At 46.2% G+C, this 23,884-nt stretch overlaps 1 protein-coding gene and 1 pseudogene across 6 annotated transcripts in view; one reads left to right on the top strand and one right to left on the bottom strand.

The window, feature by feature from the left end:
• The window catches only part of TRAK1 (trafficking kinesin protein 1), a 99,049-nt gene that overhangs the window by 7,437 nt on the left and 67,728 nt on the right, over nt 1–23,884 (bottom strand). For 2 of the 6 annotated variants that reach the window (XM_065933106.1, XM_065933102.1), the window contains exons 5-14: nt 22,758–22,858; nt 21,777–21,885; nt 19,853–19,931; nt 18,746–18,876; nt 17,791–17,865; nt 17,105–17,242; nt 13,952–14,028; nt 12,300–12,536; nt 10,748–11,064; nt 4,882–5,223 (exon numbers count right to left, since the gene is read on the bottom strand). In XM_065933106.1, coding sequence (XP_065789178.1) covers nt 4,882–5,223; nt 10,748–11,064; nt 12,300–12,536; nt 13,952–14,028; nt 17,105–17,242; nt 17,791–17,865; nt 18,746–18,876; nt 19,853–19,931; nt 21,777–21,885; nt 22,758–22,858 — 1,606 coding nt within the window. Of the gene's footprint in view, nt 1–4,881; nt 5,224–9,394; nt 11,065–12,299; nt 12,537–13,951; nt 14,029–17,104; nt 17,243–17,790; nt 17,866–18,745; nt 18,877–19,852; nt 19,932–21,776; nt 21,886–22,757; nt 22,859–23,884 lie in introns of those variants that run through there. The other 4 variants (XM_065933103.1, XM_065933107.1, XM_065933105.1 and 1 more) reach the window with 3 other exon arrangements.
• On the top strand, nt 14,548–16,287 carry LOC136166332 (large ribosomal subunit protein uL24-like; annotated as a pseudogene).

Here is a 23,884-nt window from a genome sequence, read left to right as displayed (position 1 = left end):
ATTTAACGCTCTGACTTCCTACTTAAATCCTCCTTCTTTTTCTCAGTCTGATTGGAGGACCGCAGTGTTGTGAGCTAGAAGTACAAACACTGACAAATACTTTCATCAAGTATTTTATTTAGAAATGAACTTGCATTTCTCCCCCTCTCCTCCCCCAAGCCCCTAATCCTTAATTATTTTTATTTGTTCTTCCTCCTCCAGATTCTGAAACTGGTACAAAATACTAATCTATCAAAGGGAACTTTTACACTTAGTTAGTCCTTGATTATTCAAGACTGTCTCTGCACGAATTTTTCTGGGGAAAAATAAGTTCTGTGATGAGTCCATGTGGGAAAAACTCCATAAACCTTTGTTTGCCCTGTGCTTCATCATTAACATAAATGCTGTTTGGGACTAATGCAGCTTTAACAGGTGTTTTTCTCTGAGGAGTAGGGAAACAAGGGCAGTTTCAGATAGAGCAGAACCGATTTTTATCTTTTCTTTTTTAAAAATAAGATAAAAGTGATTTTAAACTACACAGTGTTACAAGATGACATTTGAAAACCCTTAGTACCAGGCTTAACATGGGCCTGTAACTCTTTTTCTCTGCTTCTTAAGCATTTCTTCTACACAGCCCCCATCTACAGTTTGAAAGACCCATGAGTCCCCAATGCAGACATCCAGCCCATAGGTTCCAGGAAGGTTTCTAGCACAGAGACTGAAAACCACATCACAAGATCTTATTCTGGCTTCTGTACAACTTTTGGTTCCTGCAAAACTTAAAAAAATGAAAAGTTTAGTTGACCCACGGCACCACGTTGTCTACTCTCTGTTTCATCTAAAGAGTGACTGAACAGAGGAATATTCTCATGGCATGGCAGACAGAACCGGAAATTCTTTCAAGTGGCTTCTGGGGTATCTTCAGGAGATAAAGTGACTTTTTGGAATGCTGTTAAAAAGTCAAAAGTGCAAATGTAACAATCTCTTTGGAGTCTTAACATGTCAACAGAGCTGGATCCCGTGCCCTCTTGCCTTCTTGTCTGTCCTTCTTGTCTGCAACCACCGACATGTGTGGGGAGCTGGCCTGGCTAACTTGCCCCAAGTTCATCATCCAGCTGGTGCTCTTGGAGCCAGTTCAAGGGTGCACTTCTCCAGGGCATCACTAGGTGGTACAACTGGATAACAAACCTGAAACTCAGTTCTCACCCATGTACTCCCTCAAGGGCCCTTCACTTTAGAAAAGGCTGAGTGCAAATACCCACTTAACAGCCCACGTGGATTCCCCTCCCAGCCCTGAAGCACCCCCCTATGGTTTTCAGAGATGAGGTTCCTAGAGAAAGCGCTTCTAGAGAGCAGGCTTGTTCTGGAAGTTTTAAGTAGGGTTGACTCCATGCTGTTTGAGACAAGTCAATAGAGCAATTCTTCATTCATTTTTCCACTTCAGACTGCGTTGGCCTGTTTTGCTGTGGTGTAGTATACACTTTGATGCAAGAGCCCAGAACTTCCTTAACGTCTCCTAATACAGGGGTGCGAGCGGATCCTGGCTTTGTCCACCATGACCAAATTCCTATAACTGCTGCACACCAGAGCAAAGTTGAAAAGTCTGGCCACAGTGGGAACTCCTCAGCTCTCTAGGTAGAGACGAGAAGGAACATTCCCAGACACAATGGTCTGTGAAATGAATGTACCAGACTTTTCCTTCCAGATTCTTCAGGTCTCCACGGCCAGCGTTCCCTCACAAGCCCCTTTGGGTCCTGCTTCCCCAGTGGGACTAAGTGTGAGAGAATGCCCACTGGAGGCTTTGTTCATACCAGCCCCTGCCCCAGAGGAGGCTGGAGTGATACTCAGTTCCTTAATCGTCTGCTTTTTTTAGCTGTTCCCTTCCCTTCAAGTAACTTGCCTGAGCAGAGCCTGTACCTATGTCACAAATAAGAAAGCTACAAAGGAAGCTAGTTCTTGGTTTTTGCTTCTGAGGGCCGAAGAGCTGCACCTTCAGGGATTTCCAAGGGTATTTTTGACCAAATGAGATTTTTGCTTTCAACGCTTACTTTAGGACCTCAGCCCCAAAGATAACACAGTTCTACGGCAGAACCATTGCCACGTAGGCTGCCAGGACATGTAGGAGTCTGTTTTAGGACATTTCTCCTCCTGGAAATGGTCTCCATGTGTATGAGTATTAAATAAGCTGACCTTTACTTTCTTCTATGTTGCTTTAATCCTGCCTCTGTCTTCCCTTTAAGAATCAAGGCATCCAGGTAATTCAACTGGACTGTCCACCCAAACCACCAACCATCTGCTGACCTAACTGTGTGATTTTAAACTCTAATCTTAAACCTTTACCACATGCAGGCTTTTCACTACACATAAATACCTAAAATTTGAAACACTGACAGCACAAGATTATTTCTGATAAAAGTACACTTATCTCTATGAATTAAAACAAAATACATTACTGAAATGAAGTAAAACTAATCATCTAAAAACTGTTTATCATAATCCATTTTAATCATCTAAATTATTTACAAATATAACAAGGATTCATCCTTTTTAAAGACATGGAATTATAAAAATCAAATAATGATACAATAATACATTAAAATATATTAATAAATATTTTTCAGTACTCAAAATGTTTTCTCCATGAGAGAGCAGGCTCTAGACAAAACTGCCTAATATACAAGTTTCCCCAATTTCCTCCCATAATACCAGTTGTTAGAAAAGAAAGGTTAATCACCTTCTGTCTTCAAAGGTTCTCCCTAGTAAGTCTTCCCAGGCAGATGGAAGCTCCTGGAATTATGCTGTTTGGCAACAGGAAAGAGGAGACCAAGGCAGAGAGCAGGCCAGCCTGAGTACAAATCCCAAGACAGAGGATGCCCCAGGCCTCCCCGTGGAAGCTTATCTGTCTGCCCGTGACTCCACGATTACGTGCTTAATGTCACTCCGGGCCCCTGGGATGATTCGCTTCAAGTGACGTGCTTCTTACGTTCCAAGATCAGAATGGTCCCATCATTCCCCACAGAGGAAAAAAAGCCACATCATTGGCCATGCCTTTCCCTCTGGCACAGAACTTTTGACACATCTTACTCAGAAAACAATCTCAGAAGAGCCCTTGTCTAGATGATCAGACCTTCTCTAAATTCCCTTTAGCAATCTAATTCTTTTTGCGCCACACACTTCCAATGTGACACCTCTACAGTTTCCACTGGAGGTTTGTGTGCTCTTCTCAAGAGTTGTTAGGATGGATTTGTTCCAGGTTTGAGGAAGGAGAGAAGAAGATATGCCTCTGTCTGTGGTTAGGAAAGTGGTCGGGACTTTCCTTAGCTCCTCATACCTGGTCCCCTTGCCCCCGCTGTCCTCAGAGGGATATTCTTAGCTGACTTGATAAGCTTTATCCCTTCTCTACAATTTTTCAAAGATGAACCTAATGGTGCTTCTTTAAACTTACAGCATTCACTTCTATTTCACCTGTCAGGCTGCAGGGAGGGGTCACCACACTCAACACAATGACTGCTGCTTCAGTCACAAAATAGCAGACACAGTGTCTCTTGCACCACTGTCTGCCTTCCAGAAGGGCACTGATGCTGATGACAAAAGGAGGTAACAATACCTAAGCTGGTTTCCTCTTTGTGAGAAGATCCTAAATAATAAGCAGTTTCATTCCCTTGCAAGCTGAATTTGGTAACTTAATGGCTAAAAAATAAAAATAAACCTAGGTGTTAAACAATCTTCTTTACTTGATGATACCTAAAGTTTATGTCAAAGGAAAAAAAATTTTAAAAAAGAGTCCCTTGGCCACAGGTGTGTGAACTTACCCAGGAGATGGGAGACACCACCATGAACCTCAGCTCTCAACTGCTCTGTACTATATGCGGAGTGTTGTACCTTCCATGAATGAAAATTGTCAGTCACAAAGATGAATGTGCTCTTCTCAAACCTGGTGACTTGGAAATGTCATTAGGAAGATGACATTGGGTTAATTCTTCTTTATCTGGGTCTCTCTCCCTCAGCCCAAGCAATGAGGAGGTCCAGGAAGTCTGGGTAAATAGTAACCCATGTGATCCTATGATCCCAGGGCCCCGAGCACAAAGACCTTGCATCCCAGTGACAAACTCATGGTCATAACTTTAATATTGGGGGGGTGGGTGGGAGAAGTGGAGGGAAGAACACAGAGATCAGGCAGGGCTCTTTTCCAGATTCATCTAGAGTTCTCTCTCTAAAAAAGCTTACTGACATCCTCTTAGGGTTTGCTGGATTAAGGAGAATTGCTAAAGCACTTTTAAAAAATCCACTTTGAACACATGTATAAGCTAGAATGAAAACACACATGTCTTCACTACAGTTAGGAAATGAACAGGCTGATCTCTGAAGTGCTGTCTGAAATCCTGAACACTTTCTGGGCTTCTTCCAATTTTACTGTATTATGCAGGTAACAGAGCCTTTCATTAACCTTCTGAACATTCCAGCACTCAAAATTGCCCCTAAAATTGCCCAGCTCAGCTCAGTTTGGAGGTCATCAGAGGACTCAAAAAGCTGCCCTTTAGACATGGGAAGCAACCCAGAACAGAAATGGGGAGCTGATGCTCGGGATTGGGGGGCGGGAATGATGGGGCAATAATCCACTTCTTTTTAGCAGCCTTTCCTGCTCCCCTTCAAGAGCCTGCTGGGCCATGCACCTCCAAGATGGGCAAGGAGCCGCACCCATTTGTTACAAAAGGAGGCATCAGACTCTATTAAAAAACGGAACCCCACGATGGTAATGCTTTCATCATCACCCACACAGACGAGCAGAAGCTACAGACAGAGAGCCACTACGGATGGTGCTCGGAACGGAAGTGAGAATGGCCTGGAACTCTGCCTCCGGTAGAGGTGCCAGGTTCACAGGACTGATGGCGGTGCCCTCACCAGACCCCTCCTCCTCCTCCTCCTCGGCCGCTGGCGGCTCCTGCATCTCCTCGGGGAAAGCCTGAGGCCGGCTTGGGTAACTTCTGCTGCCTGAGACAGTCACACGTGCTCGGGACCTCTCACCTGAGGTCTCTGGGTGCTGAACTGGCGTGGAGGTAGCTAGGCCCGGGAGGGAAATGTGGTCACCTGTGTCGTCTTCTTCAAAGTCGTTAAGGCAGTACACTTCGTCCAGGTCAACATCCAGCGTCCTGAAGCCCTTGGTGACCACACCAGGCCGGGGGTCCAGAATGCCCCCGAGGTGAGGCTGGGCCAGCTGCTGCCAGTGGTGAAGGGTGGCAGAACCTTGCGAGGAGAAAGGGTAGGGGGGAGGGGGTGACAGGGAGAAGAGAGGATTAGGACGGGAGTCTAAGCTGAAGGCTCTTCACCACCCTCCAGCGCGGAGTGCGAGCCCAGGGGGCCCTGGGCGTCGTAGGTGGACTCTGGGAGGGATGCCCACGGAGTTGCCTTGCCCCGCTCCTGCTGCGTGTCAGGCCCTAACCCCCTTCCATGCCCAGAAGGAGCACCAATCTCAGGGCAAAAATCCATTTTTTTAACAAAGTAAAATTAACGTCATACTATGTGTCAAGGATGTTGGGTGACAAACTCTTTATTTTAAGCAACTGATGTCAACCCCCAAATCCAACAAAGAACCACTTTAGAAACAGAAGAGGAAAAAATAAGCACAACAAGCTCAGAAAGAGGGGTGAGGGGCAGGGGTGGATATGGGTGGATTCTATGCCAAGTATACAATGCTGGGAACAGGGAAGACAGCAGAATAAGATGATGTCAAACCAATTCTAGGCACCCACACCAAGAGAAAAGCCAAAAGAAATGAACACAGCACATGGATAAGTGGTTGGCACGGCCGTCACCCCCTTTACCTAAGTTTTCTGTATGCTGCCGGGAACCTTGACAGGCTGCAGGTTTGGGGAGTGGGAATTGGCTTAAAGAGACGTGATTTAAGAACATACAAGTCAAAAAAAAAAAAAAAAAGGAACATACAAGTCCACCTAGAGGTCTGAAGCAGAGGAGCCAATCCCCTCAATGACACCAGACCCCAGGACTCAGATGACACGGTGTAAGGTCTGTAATAACACCAGAGTGTGTCCTGAGGACCTTGAGGGTACACCAGGTACTCACAGAGAGAGGAAGTCCAGGACTAAGCCTTGTTAGGAAGCCTGGGCTAAGAAGTATATGTACTGAAGAACATCTCAGATCCTTTAGCATGTTGCTCTGTGCCAGGATTCTGCCAACCCATCTGCCAGAGCAACTCTTTCCCCCTTAGGACATTATTACCTCTCACACGGCTCTGGTATTGGGGGTGGGCATTCTATCCCCATTCCACAGATGAAGAAGTTTGCCACACTGAAAACATGCCAAACTCAACAGAGAGACTTTGAAAGTGGTTCTCAAGCATGAAAATGCAAGAGCCTTCGTGCACAAATAACCTCTCAGACTGTCACTGCTGGCTTCCTGAGGGCATCCTCTGTGAGGAGGGCAGCGATCCCTCCAGGCTGCCCTGGGGAAGGTCAGAAAGGGGAACTAGGGAGGCCAGGAGCCAGCAGCTCATGAGTCAAGATAAAAGAAAAGGGAACGGCAGGCAGGCAGTGGGGCCAGGAAGTGGTCCAGGAATGTAACTGAGCTCCCCAACCTTCTGCTGTGCCCAGGTGAGTGCAATGCCTCAAAAACACTATTGCAAAATAATTTCTCATCGGATAGTCTCAGCCAAGGAGTCTTGAAAGAGTTTTGTAAATGGGCAATTTCAAATCCACTTAAAACAGAAAAAGGTCATACACACTTTGGAGTTTATCTTGGCATTAAGTGTCACAAGTACAATAGCAACCTACTTTACTGGAATCTATTGAATAAAAATAGAAAATATTCTAAATGCAAAAAGAAAAGAAAAAAGACCAAAGATGCATATAATGAAACAAACCCGTCCATGGGATCCTAAGTCCTAGGTTCCATGGCACTATTTTTTAAAAAGCTACCCTGTACAGAGACATCTCAGCAGGGCAGTTTGTTTTATATGTATCACCTCGACTCATTCCTCAGAACCACCCATCATGGTTAAGTTTTATGACCCACACTTTCACAGACAGAAGTTCACTGAAGTTACCTAACTTCCAAAGTCACTGAGTTAATTGTAGCATAGTCAGTGTTCAGTGCTAAAGGCCTAGTTCTTTCCATAAACTCACCCCACTTCCCTCCCCAAGCCACAGGTCTGAAAACAAGCAAGGCCATCAGCATTCCAGCCAGGATATCTGGGCTCAGTGAGAATCTGGAGGAATACGCAGTGGGCAGTGAAACTTGCTCATGGGTGTCCAGGGCCTGCCAGGAGATGCAATGGGGTTTCCAACCACTGGGGTTTCTCCTGCCACTTCTGGGGACCTCCACGCATAGTAATCCAAAATGGGCCCACTGTTTGTGTTCACTATTCACACATCCACATTCCTGGTAACAAAATTGTACTGGGGAGAAATTTTAAACAAGGAATTTTGATACCCAGCTTGTAGCAGCACAACCAGGGCTCAGCAGGAAGATGAGAAATCCCCAGGTGCAATGTGGCCACATCACCTCTACCTTTGGAAGGGGTCTAAAGGCAAAGCAAACACACTGGAAAGTGAAGAACTGTGTCAAGGAAGTGCCAGATCTCCCCATCCTTCTGAAGGGGGTTCTAGACATTTACAATGCACCAGGAAAAAACTCAGTGGGGCTAGAGGTCTAGGCCCAGAAAAGAGTCCCGTGGGCCTCCATCTTCCATCTGTTCAACAGGATGCCCCATTTTCCCCACCCCATGCATGAGTCCAAGACACAAATGAGGCTACAGAGAGTTTCTATTTGGAGTTCAATAGCCTACAAAGTATAGCGAGTTATTTGCATTCCCTGAAAATGCAGAGCAAGGGAATCTAGTGAGACTACAATGGAAAGATTATGCTGAAAGATGCATAATACTTGGCGTTTTACCCCACCTCCCGTTACCATCACCTTCTCCCGCCCACATGAATGACGCTGGGGTCTGGCAGGCAAAGAGAGGAAATGTGTTCCCAGTCGGCACCAAGATGAAGGTCTATGGAGCTGGGTGTGCATAGGGCAAAAACATAATTACAGTAACTACCCTTTTCCTTCTGTTTGCTTTCTTTCCACACCCCACTGTTTTAAATAAAAGGTTTTCATGTCACCAAAGGAGAAGAAGACTCAGTCCATTTATGTCAGCAGGGCACCTGAAGCTTAAAAGTTAGAACTAAACTTGCTGGATAATGGACAGCTTGGAAGTGTGTGCTTTTCCCTAATTACATATTAACTTGTTTATCTGGAAATACTATCTGGTTATAATTAGGAAGGAAGAGCAAAACAGAGGGAAAAAATACTGTCCAACTCATCTTTTTCATGCAGATATATCTCTTTCTAGTTTGAATGTTTTGTTTGTTCTTCACCTACTTAAAACGTGTAAGGTAAGGTGAAGAGACAAAACACCTAGCCCATCTATTTTGGCTGACACCAATGAGCAGATAGCAAGATTAATTAAATAGGTAAGGAAGACAGATGGAAGACACAGACTGGCTATCTGCTGTGATCCCAGCCAACATTCTCCAGGGGCCTCAACCCAGGTACATTTACCTGGGTCACTGGAGAACATGGGAATCCTACCAGCTTCTTGGCGGTCCAGTGAAAAAGGCTGTAAGAACATGGCACCAGCGCAATGCTGGTCCAGGTCTCAACACTGGTGAGGCTAGCCTTTTTACCCGAGTTACCAGAACAGGGACAAGTTCAAGGAGGCTACAAGTTAATAAGTACCTAATAGATGCTGAGCATAATGCAAAACACATCATGTTTATTCCTTGCCACAATCTTGTGTGGCAGATGTAAGCCCTATTTTACAATAAGGGAAACAGAGCTCAAAAAGGTGAAGTAACTTAGCCAGCACCACAGTTAGAGCTATAATGAACCCAGCATCAGGCATACTTCTATGTTAGCACTCCACCATATCAAAATAAACACAGTAACACAAAAAGGTAATTGCAGAGGAAGAAAAAAAGTTGATTGTATTTTAAACATTTAAGAAGTCAGAGGACTATAAAATGGAGCCAGAGGGATAGACTCTATCATGAGAATACCTTACAGCCCATATTGACAAGATATGACTTTTTATGGTAGTGATAGAGGTTCCTGGTGAACAGAGTTCTATAGATGAAATTTATCTCGCAAATCTAATGGGATTTCCTCTTATTCTATTAATTTATCACAGAAATACTGCTATCTATGTCACAAGATTAAAAAAGAAAGAGATGACTTGGTCAAAATAATTTCTTAAAAAAACTCTTCTGAAATATGCTTGGAAAATGAGTCAAATACATATCCTTAGATGATCAATGAAACACAAAGTAAAATGTAGAAAGCAGACAAGATAAAGATGATAAATTCCAATGACCTTTGAGAGACAAAGGAGAAAAAAGAAAAGAAAGGCAAAAAGTAAAATTGCAGAAATGAAAAATTTTATTGAAAGAAAAACAGACATAATAGTGAATCAGAAAACAATCACCAAGCTTACAACTGAATAAATTAAAAAAAGGATGAGCTATCCCTCTTCTGAAATCTAAGAAGGACCTACATTATACAATTTAGAAGTAATCATGAAAAAGAATGTTTGCCCACCCTCTTCCTTCTCAGAACATGAGATCCAGCATTTCTTGGATCTTTAACAAGTACAATCTCATCTTACAGCATGCATCCTAACAGAGGTGATACTCCAGCCCCCACTCCAGGGCTGAAAACTGGTTCTTTTGGGGTGAATACCTGTACTCTTTTTAGGCACAGATACACATATAATACATAAACAGTATATTTATCACATTAAATTTTCTGAGGGGATAGATTAGGAATTAATGTCTAAAATGGGTTCTTAAAGAAGTTGAGAAATACTGCCTTTACAGAAATTCTGATTTGGCTTTGCATTAGATAAATAATATAGAGCTAAAATATCTTCTCAAACTCTCATAGGTTTTCAAACTTAAGGAGGGGAAAAAAATGAATGTTACAAACACCTGATGGTTCTTAGCAGGGCAGTGATAAGTAAAGGGAACATACTTGATAATGCTGAAAGCAGAAAGAAAGAAAGAAAAGTGTTTCCATGAGTTTAATCATTTAGGGTGTTCCTGATACTAAAACCTGAATGGCCCCTGGAAAAGGTTGGCTTAAGGAGGTACAGAGCTCACTTTCCTCCACAGCCACCCCCTTCCCGGCCCCCAAACTGTGGCGGTCTAGAAGCCTTGTTCAGAACACACTGCATCTGAAGAAAGCCACACCCTTTTTATTTGACGATCAAAGCAGAACATGTGAGTCAACAAACAGGAAACTGCTTTCTCATTACTGAATAAACAATTTAAAACAGCATTAGCTTTGCACCCGCTCCCTGACACCAAATTTTCTGAAAAGTCAAAGCATCAATTCTCTACACTCCCCAGAGCCCCCTGACATGACCTAGTTAATTCCTGAGGATGTCAGGAGCGCCTCTGCCTTCCCTCAACATTTATATTTCAAAGATTCTGAATGCAAGAGAATTAGGAGACCAGCGCCAAACACATTTTCTTTTCTTTGGCTTAGTTGATGGAGGTTAGTCTGGGCTGCCTTTGTGTGCATTTCCAAACCTACACCGGGAGAGGAGGAGGCCGGGGCACTCAGAGGAACTCAAACCAGCAGCGGGGGTGGCTATCGCGGAAGAAAAAGGAGTAGGCGTTACAGAGGTTGCCCGCTTTCCGGTGGTGGATCAGGGACCAGAGGGAGTCGCTGAGGAGGGCAGAGAGGGGCCGAGGCCCCTTGTGATCACCTTCCAGCGGCTTGACGATCTGAAGCTTCTCGGGCAGGTAGGAGCGGCTGCTGAACGACATGCCGGAGAAGCCGGTGAACTCGGAGAAGCGCGAGTGCGTGCCCAGGGACATGATGCTCTCGGTGGGCGTCAGGGAGCCGCTGAGCAGCTCGCCCTTCTCCGCCAGCTCCCTGAGCTTCCGCTCCTGCTCCTCCTCGAAGAATCTCCTCTCCGAGAGGTAGTTCTCCCGGCGGAGGGAGAGCCGCCGCAGCGCCGTCTCCAGGTCGTGGGAGCCCGGGGTGCCCGGCGTGCCAGGCTTCTTACTCCGCTCCTCGTTTCTAGGAGGGGAAACGGCGGGTGAGCGCGGAGCAGCCAGCAGAGGGCGCTGGACAGCACCGTCCTTACTACTAGTTTCCGGGTGGCCGCTGGAACTTCTAAGGGAACCAAGGCAAGCTGCTAAATGCAGGCAAAAACGGGGAAACGAATGCCTGTCCAGAAGAACAGTTCCCTCTGCTGGGTTTTTCTTCCTGAGGGAGGTGAGGAGGGGACACTAAGGTGCAAGGAAAACTTGCAAACCCTACATAATAAACCCAGCCCCTACAAACATCTCCCTCGTGACACCTCGGGAAGAAACCTTCAGGCTGCAATTCCTGGTCTCCAACAGGACAGTTGGCTCCAGGGATGTGCCTTTTTCCTCTTGAATTTCGGGAGCTGAGAGCTCTAAGAGAGTTCTGATCCAAGCTAGTGGTTATCAGTGGGGAGGAGGCGATATAGGGGCAGGAGATTAAGAGGTACAAATTACTTTGTATAAAATAAGTAAGCTACAAGGATATATTATACAACACAGGGAATATAGCCAATATTTTACAATAACTATTAATGGATTATAATCTTTACAATTGTGAATCACTGTATCATACACCTATAACTTACATAAGACTGTTCTGCAACTATACTTCAGTAAGAGAAATAATAATAATTAAGTCCAAAAAAACCTCAGAGTTCTGATCAAGCATTTTCCAACTATCTGACTCATTGGTCACAGAAACCAATTTTGTTAAGTCATAGGAAAAGGATGGACAATGAGGGTGGGGGTGCGGCTCCTGCAGGGCTTCAGGAGGACAGGGAGAGACCACCGCCAAGGAGGACCCACCCAAGGCATGCAGAGTGTGGTGGGCACTTGCCAGGCACGCTGCACCCTACTTTCTAAAGCAAGCCAGATTCTGGTCATGAGACAGAGCCTGAGTCCTCCTCAGCCTTTCAGAATCCAAGCTACAAAGGGGTTCATGAAATAAATGCCTAACAGATAGAGATTAAGAGGAAAAAATATTCATTTATCCTCCCCTCCAACATTTTACAGAAAAGCTGACTTCTGGTGTGTCCTGTTACAACCCTTTAAACTGGTTAACATACCAGCATCAAGATAAGCATTAGCTCAGCCGGTTGGCACAACGAATATGAGAACTGAAAGGTCTACACTTTTCAGGCCTCCCTCTTCTGACGACTGGACCTGTGTTCACTCACCCCCTACCTATCCCCCAAACAGAAAGAGAAAAGTCCCCGGCTGGCTCACCCCAGCTCGGCTGACTCTGCTTCCAGGATGATGCTGTTGGTCTTGTTGTCCAAGACGACGTTGCCAACGTCGCTGCCGTAGAAGCTGGACCGGGGGGTGCTGACGCAGCTGGACAGGAGGGAGTTCATGGCTGAGGACTGGTTGGAGCCAGGGATGTTCATGGGGGACGGGGTCAGAGACCTCTGCTTGACGACCTGGTTGATGTTCCTCACGGTCTCAAAGACCCGTTTCTGGTGACTGGGGAGAAAGCACAACATCACCCAAGACTAAGCAGACGCAGGAGTAACCCTGGCGTTCAACCCTCCCAACACTATTTACTGAGGACCCAACAGGCAGCAGGGTCCACTGTGACCCCTAAGCAACCCGCCAACCTGTACCTCCCATATGTTTCTTAGAGTGTTGGCTGGAATTCAAGAGATTCAACGCCCACAGAATTCAAGGCTCCACTACATGGCTGTGTGCTAAAGGTGATGCTGGCAAGAGTGATACTGCTTCCTACTTCCCTTAAGCTTGACCTACAAAGATACTTAATACTAACTTTTGTCTCCCACCTAGTCTTCTTGATAGTCTCTAGAATGCAAACTTCAGGAGGGCAGTGTTTACTGCTCAGCACATAGCAGGGCTCAAAATATTTTTATAGAATGAATCTTTGTCAACCATTCATATTTTTTTTAAAAGTGTGACTTCAAGTTAGTCTTAAATGTTTATAATGAGATGATAAACACTAGATGAGTCTCTTTCTTTCCCTCCCTGGAAATTGCCATCTCTAAGGGCAGAACCGCACTGTTCTTTTGTTCCCTTTTAAGGAGAAAATGGTAGGTGTGTTTCTGTAATGGTTGCCTCTTTCTGGGTTGCAAACGGCTTCACACATGCACTGAGGTTTAGGGACACTGGTCGCTCCTGGGGTTCCAAGATCTGTCTATGCCATTTGGATACAGAGAAAACTTGATTAAATCAAGCTCCAGGTTTCTTACAGCTCTAAGCAGGTCAAGTGAAAGGTCTCAAGTTAGCAAGAGAGATGATAAAGGCGGACACCCCTAAATGTATGCAGAAAGGAAATGGAAGCCTTGCTCACACCTTCCCAAAGAGCTCTCTGTACCTCACACATACATGCATGCGTGTTCAGTCGTGTCCGACTCTTTGTGACCCCATAGCTCCTCTGTCCATGGGATTTTCCAGGCAAGAACACTGGAGTGGGTTGTCATTCCCTTCTCCAAGCAACCTTCCAGACCCAGAGATCGAATCCGAGTTTCCTATGTCTCCTGCATTGGCAGGTGAATTCTTTACCACTGAGCCACCTGGGAAGCCCTTCTCTGTATCTCACACTGCATCCTATTTTTCTTTCCTTAACAGATGTTAAAAATATTTTAAAGTAATGTTTTCCATCAAAAAGAAAGATAAAAGTGAGTGGGGGTGTCAAAACAGAGCTTGTGTGACAAGAGATGGGAAATACATCTGCCCTTCCCCAACTTTCCACAAGTTCATAATATGTATTTAAAACCCAACCAGAGAAGCCAGTTGGAAGGAGGATGTTGTTGTCGGCTTCATTCTCTAATTTCCCTTAATCTGGATCGTCTGTGGAAGGCCCATAGGGAGTCCTGCACTTTGGCGCCCACCCCACAGCCCCTGGGAGCTGAGGACCAAGGCCTTACGCAATGTCTGGTGACTCCGACTCTTCCAGCTGCAGTTCCTTGCGCATGGTTCCCTCGATCTCCGCCGCCAAGGAGTCCTGGGAAAAGCCGGGAGACACACAGCGAGTGAGCAATTGAAGTTGCTCTGTCTCTAGAGGAGAATATGAGTGTGTGGCCCCCGCAGGGGTGGCCAGAGAAGAGATAGCAGCCAGGTGCTCCAGGGGAAGGGAGACGAGAGCAGGTGAGCTCATGGGGAGCTCCGTCCAGTGGGCAGTCCTTCAAGAAGGGACTTCAGAGTAAAGATTCAGGAGATGAAGGAGGGAAAAAAAAAAAGACAAACTAGTGGGAAGTAAGGTCTGAGAGTGGAGGCAAGGAAGGGAGTGCTGGACGCTATGGATGAGGTGATGAAGCATCAGAATGATGTTTATAAATGAATGACATAATTAGGATTGAAGAGGAGCCAAATACATGGAGTTAATTACTAAAATGTTAATAACAGCAAGTGTGATAGAGTAACTGGCAACAACTGTCACTCTGAGCGGGAGTTTAGCACAGGTGGTATTTTGGGACATCTGTGGCAACTGACAAGTGCTATTATGATAAGACATGTGGTTTCGATGGATGACAAAGTCCCAGAGATGACCGTGCTGCTGTGGTTGTTACCGCAGCTGCTGCGGTTTGTTACCTACCTTCACAAGGGAAGGAAACACCAAGTGCAATTAGGGATTAATGAACATAAAAGATAAAATCTTCCTCTGAAGTTCACGGGCCCCCTGAATCCTGTCTGTAGATCCCAGATTAAGAACTATTGCCATAAGGTGAGAGAATTGGGAACATACTTGAGAAAAACTGCTACTCGCTGTTTTATTCAGCAGTTAGAGGGGGCTGGGAGCAAGGGAGGCAGATCTGCTTCAGAAGCATGGGCATGATGTAAGATTTAGATTGCCTTAAATACCTTTCATGCATAATGCACTTTATAAATAGCCCTCTTCAAAAACTGAGCTCTGCCAACAGCAGAAAAAGGCAAACAAAAGCTCCACCTCAGCAAATAATAAAAGCTGAGACTCAATCTCTCAAAAAGAAATTCATGTAAACCTTCAATTCAGCTTTTCTTATGGCATGGTTTAGTTTTAAAATACATCTGTCCTTGAGAGCGGGGAACGCAGGAGGGTGAATCCCAGGAATGCAGGAAACAAGATGGCCCTAAGAGACGAGAAGCCGGGAAGAAGGGAAAGTGAAGCAGGGGATATACAGAGTTACATGGGTTATTTGTAAGCCGAGCACAGTAAGCTCAAGATCAGTGGATTTGGGGGACAGAGTGTCCTTGTCTGCCTTCATTGGGATCACTGAATCACCAATGTGCTCCTGGGAAAGTTGACTGTTGATGCTGTGTCTTTCTTTTTGGTTTTCCTTAGCTTTCAGTCAGGCTGAGAGAGAGTTCCAGCCTGACTTTATATGTGAAATCAAAGGAGAAAAGGAGACTATGATTTAGGCAAAGTGGGCCAGACAGCAAGGGGTCGGGGTAACAATGTCAGCAATGGGGTGGGGGGTAGGGAGGAGTAAGAGCCCCGAGTAAAGGCCAATTCAAAAGGGACCAGGTTTCACAAATATTTATACAGCCCTCCATGCCTATCTCATTTAGGGGGCTTTTCCTCAAAAGTTATTCTCTTCTCAGAGAGAACTGGTATTTCATCAAACCACTGAAACAGAGCCTGAAACCTTCTTGGTGGCTGGTTTCTCAGTCTGTTGATTCAGCCACCCAGATCTAATGTCTAGTGAGGACCTGTGACTCTACAACATGCCAAGCACTGCACCAGGTGCAGAGGATTCAAGAGAGGGAAGAAGATCTTCTCCCTTCTGTGGCCATCGCTGAAGCGCCAGTGGCCAAAGTGAAGTTCAGTCCCTTTGTGACTTCTGACCGAAGCAAGAATCGAAAAAGGCATTTCAATGCACCTTCCCACATTTGCAGGAAAATTATGTCTTCTCCTCTTTCTAAAGAACTAAGACAAAAAAATAAAATAAATAAAGAGCTAAGATAGAAGTACAACGTTCGATCCATGCCCATCCGAAAGGATGATGAAGTTCAGGTTGTACAGGGGCACCACAAAGGGCAGCAAATTGGCAAAGTAGTCCAGGTTGATAGGAAGAAATACGGCATCGACACTGAAGGAGTGCAGCGGGAGAAGGCTGATGGCACAGCTGTCCATGTGGGCATTCACCCCAGCAAGGTGGTCATCACCAGACTAAAACTGGACAAAGACGGCAAAAAGATCCTCGGACGGAAAGCCAAATCTCACCAAGTAGGAAAGGAAAACGGCAAATATAAGGAAGAAACAATTGAGAAGATGCAGGAATAAAGTCATCTTGTCTACAGCTTTCATTAAAAACTGTTAAAATTAAAAAAATATATAAAGATAGGGAAGGAGGAGATAGCAAATAAGACATGGGTCCCCACCTTCAAGGGGCCCTAGTTTGACAGAAGATAAAATGAGAAAGTTCCCCAACCAAATATTACTGGGAAATGACCAGCAGAGGGGCTCCACCCTGTGCCACCCAACCTCCCCCACCCCGCACCCTGGGAGAGGTCAGCCTCCTGGAAAGCCCTCTTCTCAACCACATTCCCCTAAAGCATAAACACGAAATAGATCAGGCCAGAGCTAAAAAAATAAGATTGTGGGGAAATAATATAAAAAATATTAAAAATACTGCACACAGCACAAAGGGAAATATTTTTTCATATTACAGATACCAGAACCAGTGGGAGAATTGTTAATCAGCATACAAAGAATGAGTAGAACCATAAGGCAACCTAAGAATTCTGGAATGCACTTGTGAGGCCCAAATAGCACATACTCTACGAAAAAATAATGTAGAAATAGCATCTTCCAAATATCTGAGGTGCCTACTAAATCCAGTTCCTACTAAATTTATCTTCTAAGGGCAGGGGTAAAAAAGATAGACTCAGAAGGATGGAAAATAAAGAACTATCTTGTCTCGTGTGGTTAAGATGCTACTGGCTGGGCTCACAAGCCCTCAATTTGGATCCAGATCCAAGCTGTAAAAGGGAGAAGTCAGCCACCCATACAGACTCAGCTCCAGACCTGCCCTCCTCCCAGGAGCGCCTGCGAGGCTGAGGGTGGGAGGCGGGTGGCCAGGCGGCAGGTGGACACTCACCATGGGAAACAGGCCCAGCGAGTGGTAGCGCCGGGACGTGGTGTTGGGCATGGTCTTGTTCCGGAGGTTCTTGAGCTCCTCCTGTGCCTCGTGGAGCATCTCCATGCACTCCGCGTACTTGTCCTCCAGCTCGCGCAGCTGCGGGAGACCAGGAAAGAGCAGAAAGGGCTGGAATGGTGAGACCAGGTACCTCCCACGAGCCCGGAAGACCCGGGATCACTAACAGATGTCCTGGCCCCCTAGCAGGACCGCCTGTCCTGTGACTTGAGGCCAAACAGTCCTCAAGGCACAGTTTTTCTACAACTTAGGGCAAGCTTGCAGACTCAGAAATCTCCTAAAAGACTAACAACTGAAACAAAACAAATGAGAGGGCAAATCATCACTCCCTCGTTTCCTTCCCATCTCTGAACGGGGTTCCTTTTGTACACCATGTTTGGTGTCCTCTCCCTTATTGGAATGTTTGTCAGGAGTGCGTGCACGCCAGGCTCCAGGCTGGTGAATAGCCCAGCCTCCCAGGTGCTTGTGACCAGCGACAGTGGAACTGGGAGCTGCCTTAGGAGTAAGAATGACATTTAATTCATTATCAAAATAGTCACTAAGAAGGATGGGACCCACAGCCTGTCAGAGGGAGGCTGATGTGCCTGAACTGGGATGGGGGCCTTATGAAATGAGGGAGAGCCACTCACCTCGGCCGTGAGCTGCCGCTGAGCATCCTTGGCAGCCCCCAGGTGCTGGACGAGTTCTTCATTTTCCACTGCACACTAGAATGTGACAAAGGGAAGTCAGCTTCTCTTTTAAGACACTTAGCAAAGTCTAACATTTTCCCACTTATTAACCAATCCATTATGATCCTATCACACATCCACAAGGAGATTTTTATCTTATACTGGAGTAAAATTTTGTCTTTTAGCTTTGAAGGCAATGTCTTTCCTATGTCTATTCATTCCCTATTGCCCACCTCCACATCCATAGTTGGGCTTCCCTGGTGGCTCTGGGAAGAATTCTGTAAAGAATCGGCCTGCCAATGCAGGAGATGCGGGTTCGATCGCTGGGTCGGGAAGATCCCCTGGAGAAGGAAATGGCAACCCACTCCAGTATTCTTGCCTGGGAAATCCCCTGAATAGAGGCGCCTTGGCGGGCTACAATCCATGGGGTTGCAGAGAGTCAGAGATGACTTAGCGACTAAGCAACAACTTCCATAATCACAGCTGCTTTCTGATAGTCTTTCACCTTGGGCTTCTAGCAAAGGCCTGATGTGGGAAACAATTGGTTTTTTGCTGCTTCATCTTAAATCAAAAGGGGACATTGTTCTGTGCAGAACATACAGGTGCCCTGTGTAAGGAGACACGCTAACCTAGATGATTTATACCTTAAATTCCCAAACTCTCTATTTATAGCACCTTTATATGTCTTAATGAGTTCTATTCATTTGCAGACTTTTCTTAGGAAAATAGATAGTGATAAATATGATCCCTTTGCCAATTCAGGGTAACCAGTTTTATGCTACTGAATCTGTTAAGCTTCAGCAAAAGTTCTCAACGGACAGCACAATTTCCTAAAATATGAATCCAAAGGGCACTGTCTTTGGGGTAAATGGCCCCCTTCTCGATCTCAGAACTGTTAGAGAAACAGAAGCCTTACAGCTTTCGCCTTCTTCTGCAAATCAACTATCTGGGAGAGGAGGTGTGTGATCTCTTCCTGCTGGCGAGCAGCATCCTCTGTCTTCTTGGCCAATTCCTCAGAGATGCTGGCAATCTGCACGTTGGCGTCCCCTTTGACCAAGAAACAACAATCACAAGAGCCAGAGACAATGGTTTCTTTGTGGTTTGTACAAGAAAAAAAAAAGTCCTTATTACAAGACAGGGGGAGAAGTGGAGAGGGCACATGACGACAAGCTTGGAGGGAGAGTCCCCATCTTCCTCTATGGGCTTGGTCTGTCCTGAGGAGGAACCAACCCCTACCTGTGGCTCCCAAGGTCAGTATGGAAGCCTCACCCACTGCCTAGAGTCACCTCCCCAGAGAAAATTGGGCAGGCTTTGGCGGTCAGCCCAGAGACACCACGCCAAACAAAAGGTGACTCTGATCAATTCCACATGTCCCATACAAACACATCACCAGTGACAGGAACTCCTGTTACACTCTGTTCTAGAAAGGAACTATTGCGTGCACAACACAATTCTCCTGGGCGTTTTCAGCCCACACTCAGAGCCATAACTCATTTTACTAGATTTAAACATAGGGTGTGTTTCACTGATATTCTGCTGACACTCAAAATATTCTGTTTGCCCTTTTGTCTGATCTTAATGTGTAAACTTATCATGGAGAGGGTGGGGGAAGGCACATAATATTTGCAAAGCTGAGAACTCTGGCCTCAAGGTTTACACATCAAATCACTAGAAAGTTATTTTTCCACACCTTCAGTTCAGGACTCTAAAGCTGGACCTAATTTAGCCATTAAATAACCAATATTCCTGCAGAAAGCCAAAATGAAAATTAAATAGCCATTTTGGTGAAAGACCGAGAATGTATGGCTTGACAACCTCCCACCCAGTTTGTCGTAAATGAGGATGAGGGGTGTCACACAAGATCAGGGGAGGCCTCTAGTATTCAGGAAAAAAAAATGCTAATGAACCCAGGCTGGCAGGAAGACCGCATTCTATCAAGTGATGCAAATCCATCCGGTCTTAACGATGGCAGATGGGAAAAGTAAAAGGTTGGGGGACAGGAGTGGCAGGGGGCGGGCCATACTCAGCTCCTTCACACAGTCGTTGACCAGCTGCTGCTCTTTTTCTTCATAGGTGATGGTCTCCGTCTTTAGCTGGCAGGCCTGTGGACAGGGCTCAGGTCAGAGGCCCCACAGTCACACCTGGACAGGCCAGGTGACGCAGCAAGGGCTAACCTGGGTCTGGAATGCTGCCCTCAGCATCTCCCCAGCTGTCACCCACTGCGCCCTCAGATACAGAAAGTCATCCCAACTGCCTGAGGGCACCACACAAAGCAGTCGCTAAAGCTTCGAGCCCCTCTATCAGTCCACCTGTCTATTCGTGTGTGTCTGTCCGGGCTCACAGTCGTGGATCCCTCTGTGACCCAAAAGAGCCTATGACACATCCCTGCCTACAGTGGGCATTCTAAGGATAAGCCCCACAATAAGAAGGACTAACAATTATCACACCTGCTATGTGCTAGGTGAGGTCCTCTGAGGCTCACAAGTGGGAATCTGTCCTGCTGTTTTCAGCTGAGCCAAAACAAGACACAATATGAACACATTAAAGTTCAGAGACCTAGGAGCTATGCCTGGACTCTGTATGGCGTCGCTCCTGGGTGTAAAGGAGGGAAGACAGAGATATGAAGGCTCTAAGAAAATGCCACGGGTAGAGAGGTATCTCTGAGCTCTCAGGTCCTGGCCCCAGAGACATCACCATCCTGAAAGCTAGGTGGAGGAGTCACAGTCTGTGAGTGGGATCAGATTCCCTCTGCTTGCTTTAGGTGATGACTTCAACAGAGGGACCGATCACCATGTGCCTGGGGCCAGGGCATCTACTTAGGGTGGATGCTGGAACTCAGAATGGGGAAAACTGGACTGGAGTCTTGGTTCGGCTGCTGGTTCAGCTTCTATTTGGCAGAGAAAGCTTGGGTAACCCTCTTGATCACTCTGGGTTTATGTCTCTTATCAGTAAATGAGGGGCTGAAAGAGGTGAGGGCTAAGAGGCATGACCCTTTTCTCAGGCATAAGAGCATCTTGTTAAGCCCAGACATGAGGCTCTTTGCAACAAGTGGGGCAAGTTCAAAGTGAAAGGTGGTCTGCCATATTGAGGAACTTTGGGGAGCCCTGGGCCAGCTTAGGTGAGCTTGCAGCTCAAACTTGACAAACCAAGGGCCTGATAAACAGGGCTGAACCAACCTCTGGCTGGAGAGCATAAGCTCACTGATAATTAAACAAAAAACACTAAATCCCCATGCATCTGTGTTTCTGGATAGGGGCAGTAGGTAAAGTGAAATTATGTGGGTTTGGAGTCACAGAAACTTATAAATCCTGGCTTTACTGTTCACTAATTTGCAACATCTTGGGCAATCAAAATACCTAGCAGCCTGGGTCCTCGTTTTCCCAAGGTTTTTCCAGCCTTGTTATAAAGACTTTTTTTTTTTTTTAAAGAAAGCAGGCAAAGTACCCACCACAGTGACTAGCCAATCAGAAATACTCAAAAACATGAGTTCCCAAGTTGCTTCGGCTCAACCTTTTCAAGTTAGCTGTCTAAGAAATATGTCTCCAAGTTCCCAAGTACTATTTCCTTTGAGCACATCTGACCTGCAGTAGCATAAGCACAAGGCTCTCACACCAGGCCTCCAAGCTGTTTCTACATCTGAGCTGGAGACCACCAGAGCAAGGCCCCACCTTCCAGGAGCTTTTGCCCTAACTGCGAAGGTGGAGGGTTTGCCACTCTTACCCATCCTCACACTGCACAATTCACCTGTCTGTCTGCTGCAACCAGGATGGTGTGTGCTGCCTGGCTCATAAATGAGGCATGCCTGCTGGGCACTTGGTGTGGCTGTGACCCAGGGCCAGAGAGCCCTTCCACAGACCGTCACCCTTGAGAGTGGCAGGGCTGTAATCACGGCTGTACTCGCCAGGTAAGCACGCGGGGCCACCACCCTGGCAGAGAGTGCACTTCACCTCGGATCGAAGTACAACGTTCTCCTCTTCAAGGTCCTTCAGCTTCTTCTGCAGAGAATCCAGATGGAAGTAATTCTGGACGGAGGAGGACGACTCGTTCCTCTTCAACCTGGGGGAGAAAGTCCACTTCCTAGGGAGGGAGACACTTCCTCCCACCACCTGGCAAACCACACAGCACCCGGAGGGGGGCTTTCAAGGAAAGCTCAGGCGGGTGTGGGTGTGACAGTGATGCATCAGGCCTCTCCCTCACCCCCAGGAAAACAGCACAGGCTCACCTCACTTCAGTCCCGCATCCCAACCCTTGGCTGCCACTTTGCCTCAGATTTCTGGGGAACCAACTCTATTTCAAGCCTGCACAACTCTGGGATGCCTTCTGTCTGTCACGTACTATTTTAAGTACCCTACATGTATGAACTCATTCAGTGCTCACAGCCCTACGAACTATAATAAGTATAATTATAATAAATAATAACTATAATTATTATTATATAATAATAAGTTACTATTATTATCCCCATTTTACCAATGAGGAAACAAGCAGAGAGGTTAAGTAACTTGGCCATGAGCACACAGCAGTGAGCCCCAGAGCCAAGATCTGAACTCAGGTCATTGGGCTCTAGAGTTCATGTTCCTTACAGGAGACTCTGCTGACAGAGAAGAGGGCCCCAAAAACCCCCCACGGCACTGCTGGCACCCGTATTCCCTCCAACAGCAGAGCCCAGCATGTTACTCATTCACAGTCAAGCCTAATCAATCTACACTGACAACTAAGCTGTCAGAAAGACCCAGGAAGAGGAAAACTAAAATCCCATCAGAAAAGGAAAATCAGTCTGCCTGAGGCACTCAGATGCTTGGCCTGGAGGAGGCCGAGGGCAGCCGGCTCGTGCTGCCAGTGAAGGTGACCCTGTCTGGGCAACTCCAAGGTCACGGAGCACAGCCAGCGGGGCTCCGGCCTCTGGAGACAGGCCCTGGGTGACTTACGGGGTGGAGCACACAGATTCCGGCTCACTCTCCTCCGCGGCGCTGGTGTAGAACTGAAGCAACTCGTCCTTCATGGACAGTTCATGCCGGAGCTGCGACACCTGCACAGACCCAGTCAAGGCCCATCACACACTCTCCAAACGAGACGGCATCCCCACTCATGCTTAAACACTTCCTGCCCAGTGACAGTATTTTAAAATTCCTCATTCAAAGTGAAGGCACATCACTGATTTTGTGCTATTCAAGGAAAACAAAGGGTTGAGTCTGATCCTATTTAAGAAACATACGATCAATTACTTTGCGGCAAAAAAACCCCTCCACTTAAATTTGTAGTTTTTACTTTGGTATGGAGAAGAGGTGAGAGGGGACGAGAAGGTGCTAGAATGATGGATGGGGTGGGGGTGGGGGGACGAGACAGCATATGGGCTTTGCAAGTAAACAGATGACAACTGGGAAGACGCCCAGAGAGGTGGACCACGTTATCAAATGAAGGAAGTCATTTACTTCTGCCCAAAGCAAATCCCACCTCAGATCAGGAACCTGGCAAAGCCAGCTCTGGGTGGGCAGCTAGCTAGGTGGGCAGCAAGCTGGTCGGCCCTTGTTCTTCCACCTGGAAAATCTCACAGCCCCATGTTGTGACTGCTACACCCTCATGGGAATTCTGGCCAAGAATGGCCAAATCTTGCTTTGCACTCAATGCTTACAAGACAGAAATTCCAGATACAGGAATAAAAGAGGCAACCATTAGGAACTGGCCATACCAACTACTGCAGGCATGGTTCGACAAATCACACTTATTTATACTTCAGGTTTAAAGTAAACAAACCCGGGTCATAAAATTGTTCACCTGCCCTTTCACTATTCAGCACTGATGAATAGGCAACCAGCATAAGAATTGTAATTGTTTTCATTCTTTCTTGTTTCGAATTTGATTTGGGTTCTATAGCTGATTCCAACTTTTCCTACATAACACAGTAAATATATATTATCTTCTGTGGTAAAGTCAGTTTTATGTGCTTCAAAGCTTCAGCTTCAACACCTAGACATCATTTAATGATGTGCCAAAGGAAATCAGTTTTCAAAGTCCAGGGTTCCCCAAAGGAAAGAAAGGCACTTCCACCCTCATA

Source organism: Muntiacus reevesi, chromosome 4 (assembly GCF_963930625.1).
Source record: "Muntiacus reevesi chromosome 4, mMunRee1.1, whole genome shotgun sequence".
Classification (NCBI taxonomy): domain Eukaryota; kingdom Metazoa; phylum Chordata; class Mammalia; order Artiodactyla; family Cervidae; genus Muntiacus; species Muntiacus reevesi.
Note: the sequence above shows the minus strand (reverse complement) of the source record. Positions and strands in the feature narration are given on the sequence as shown.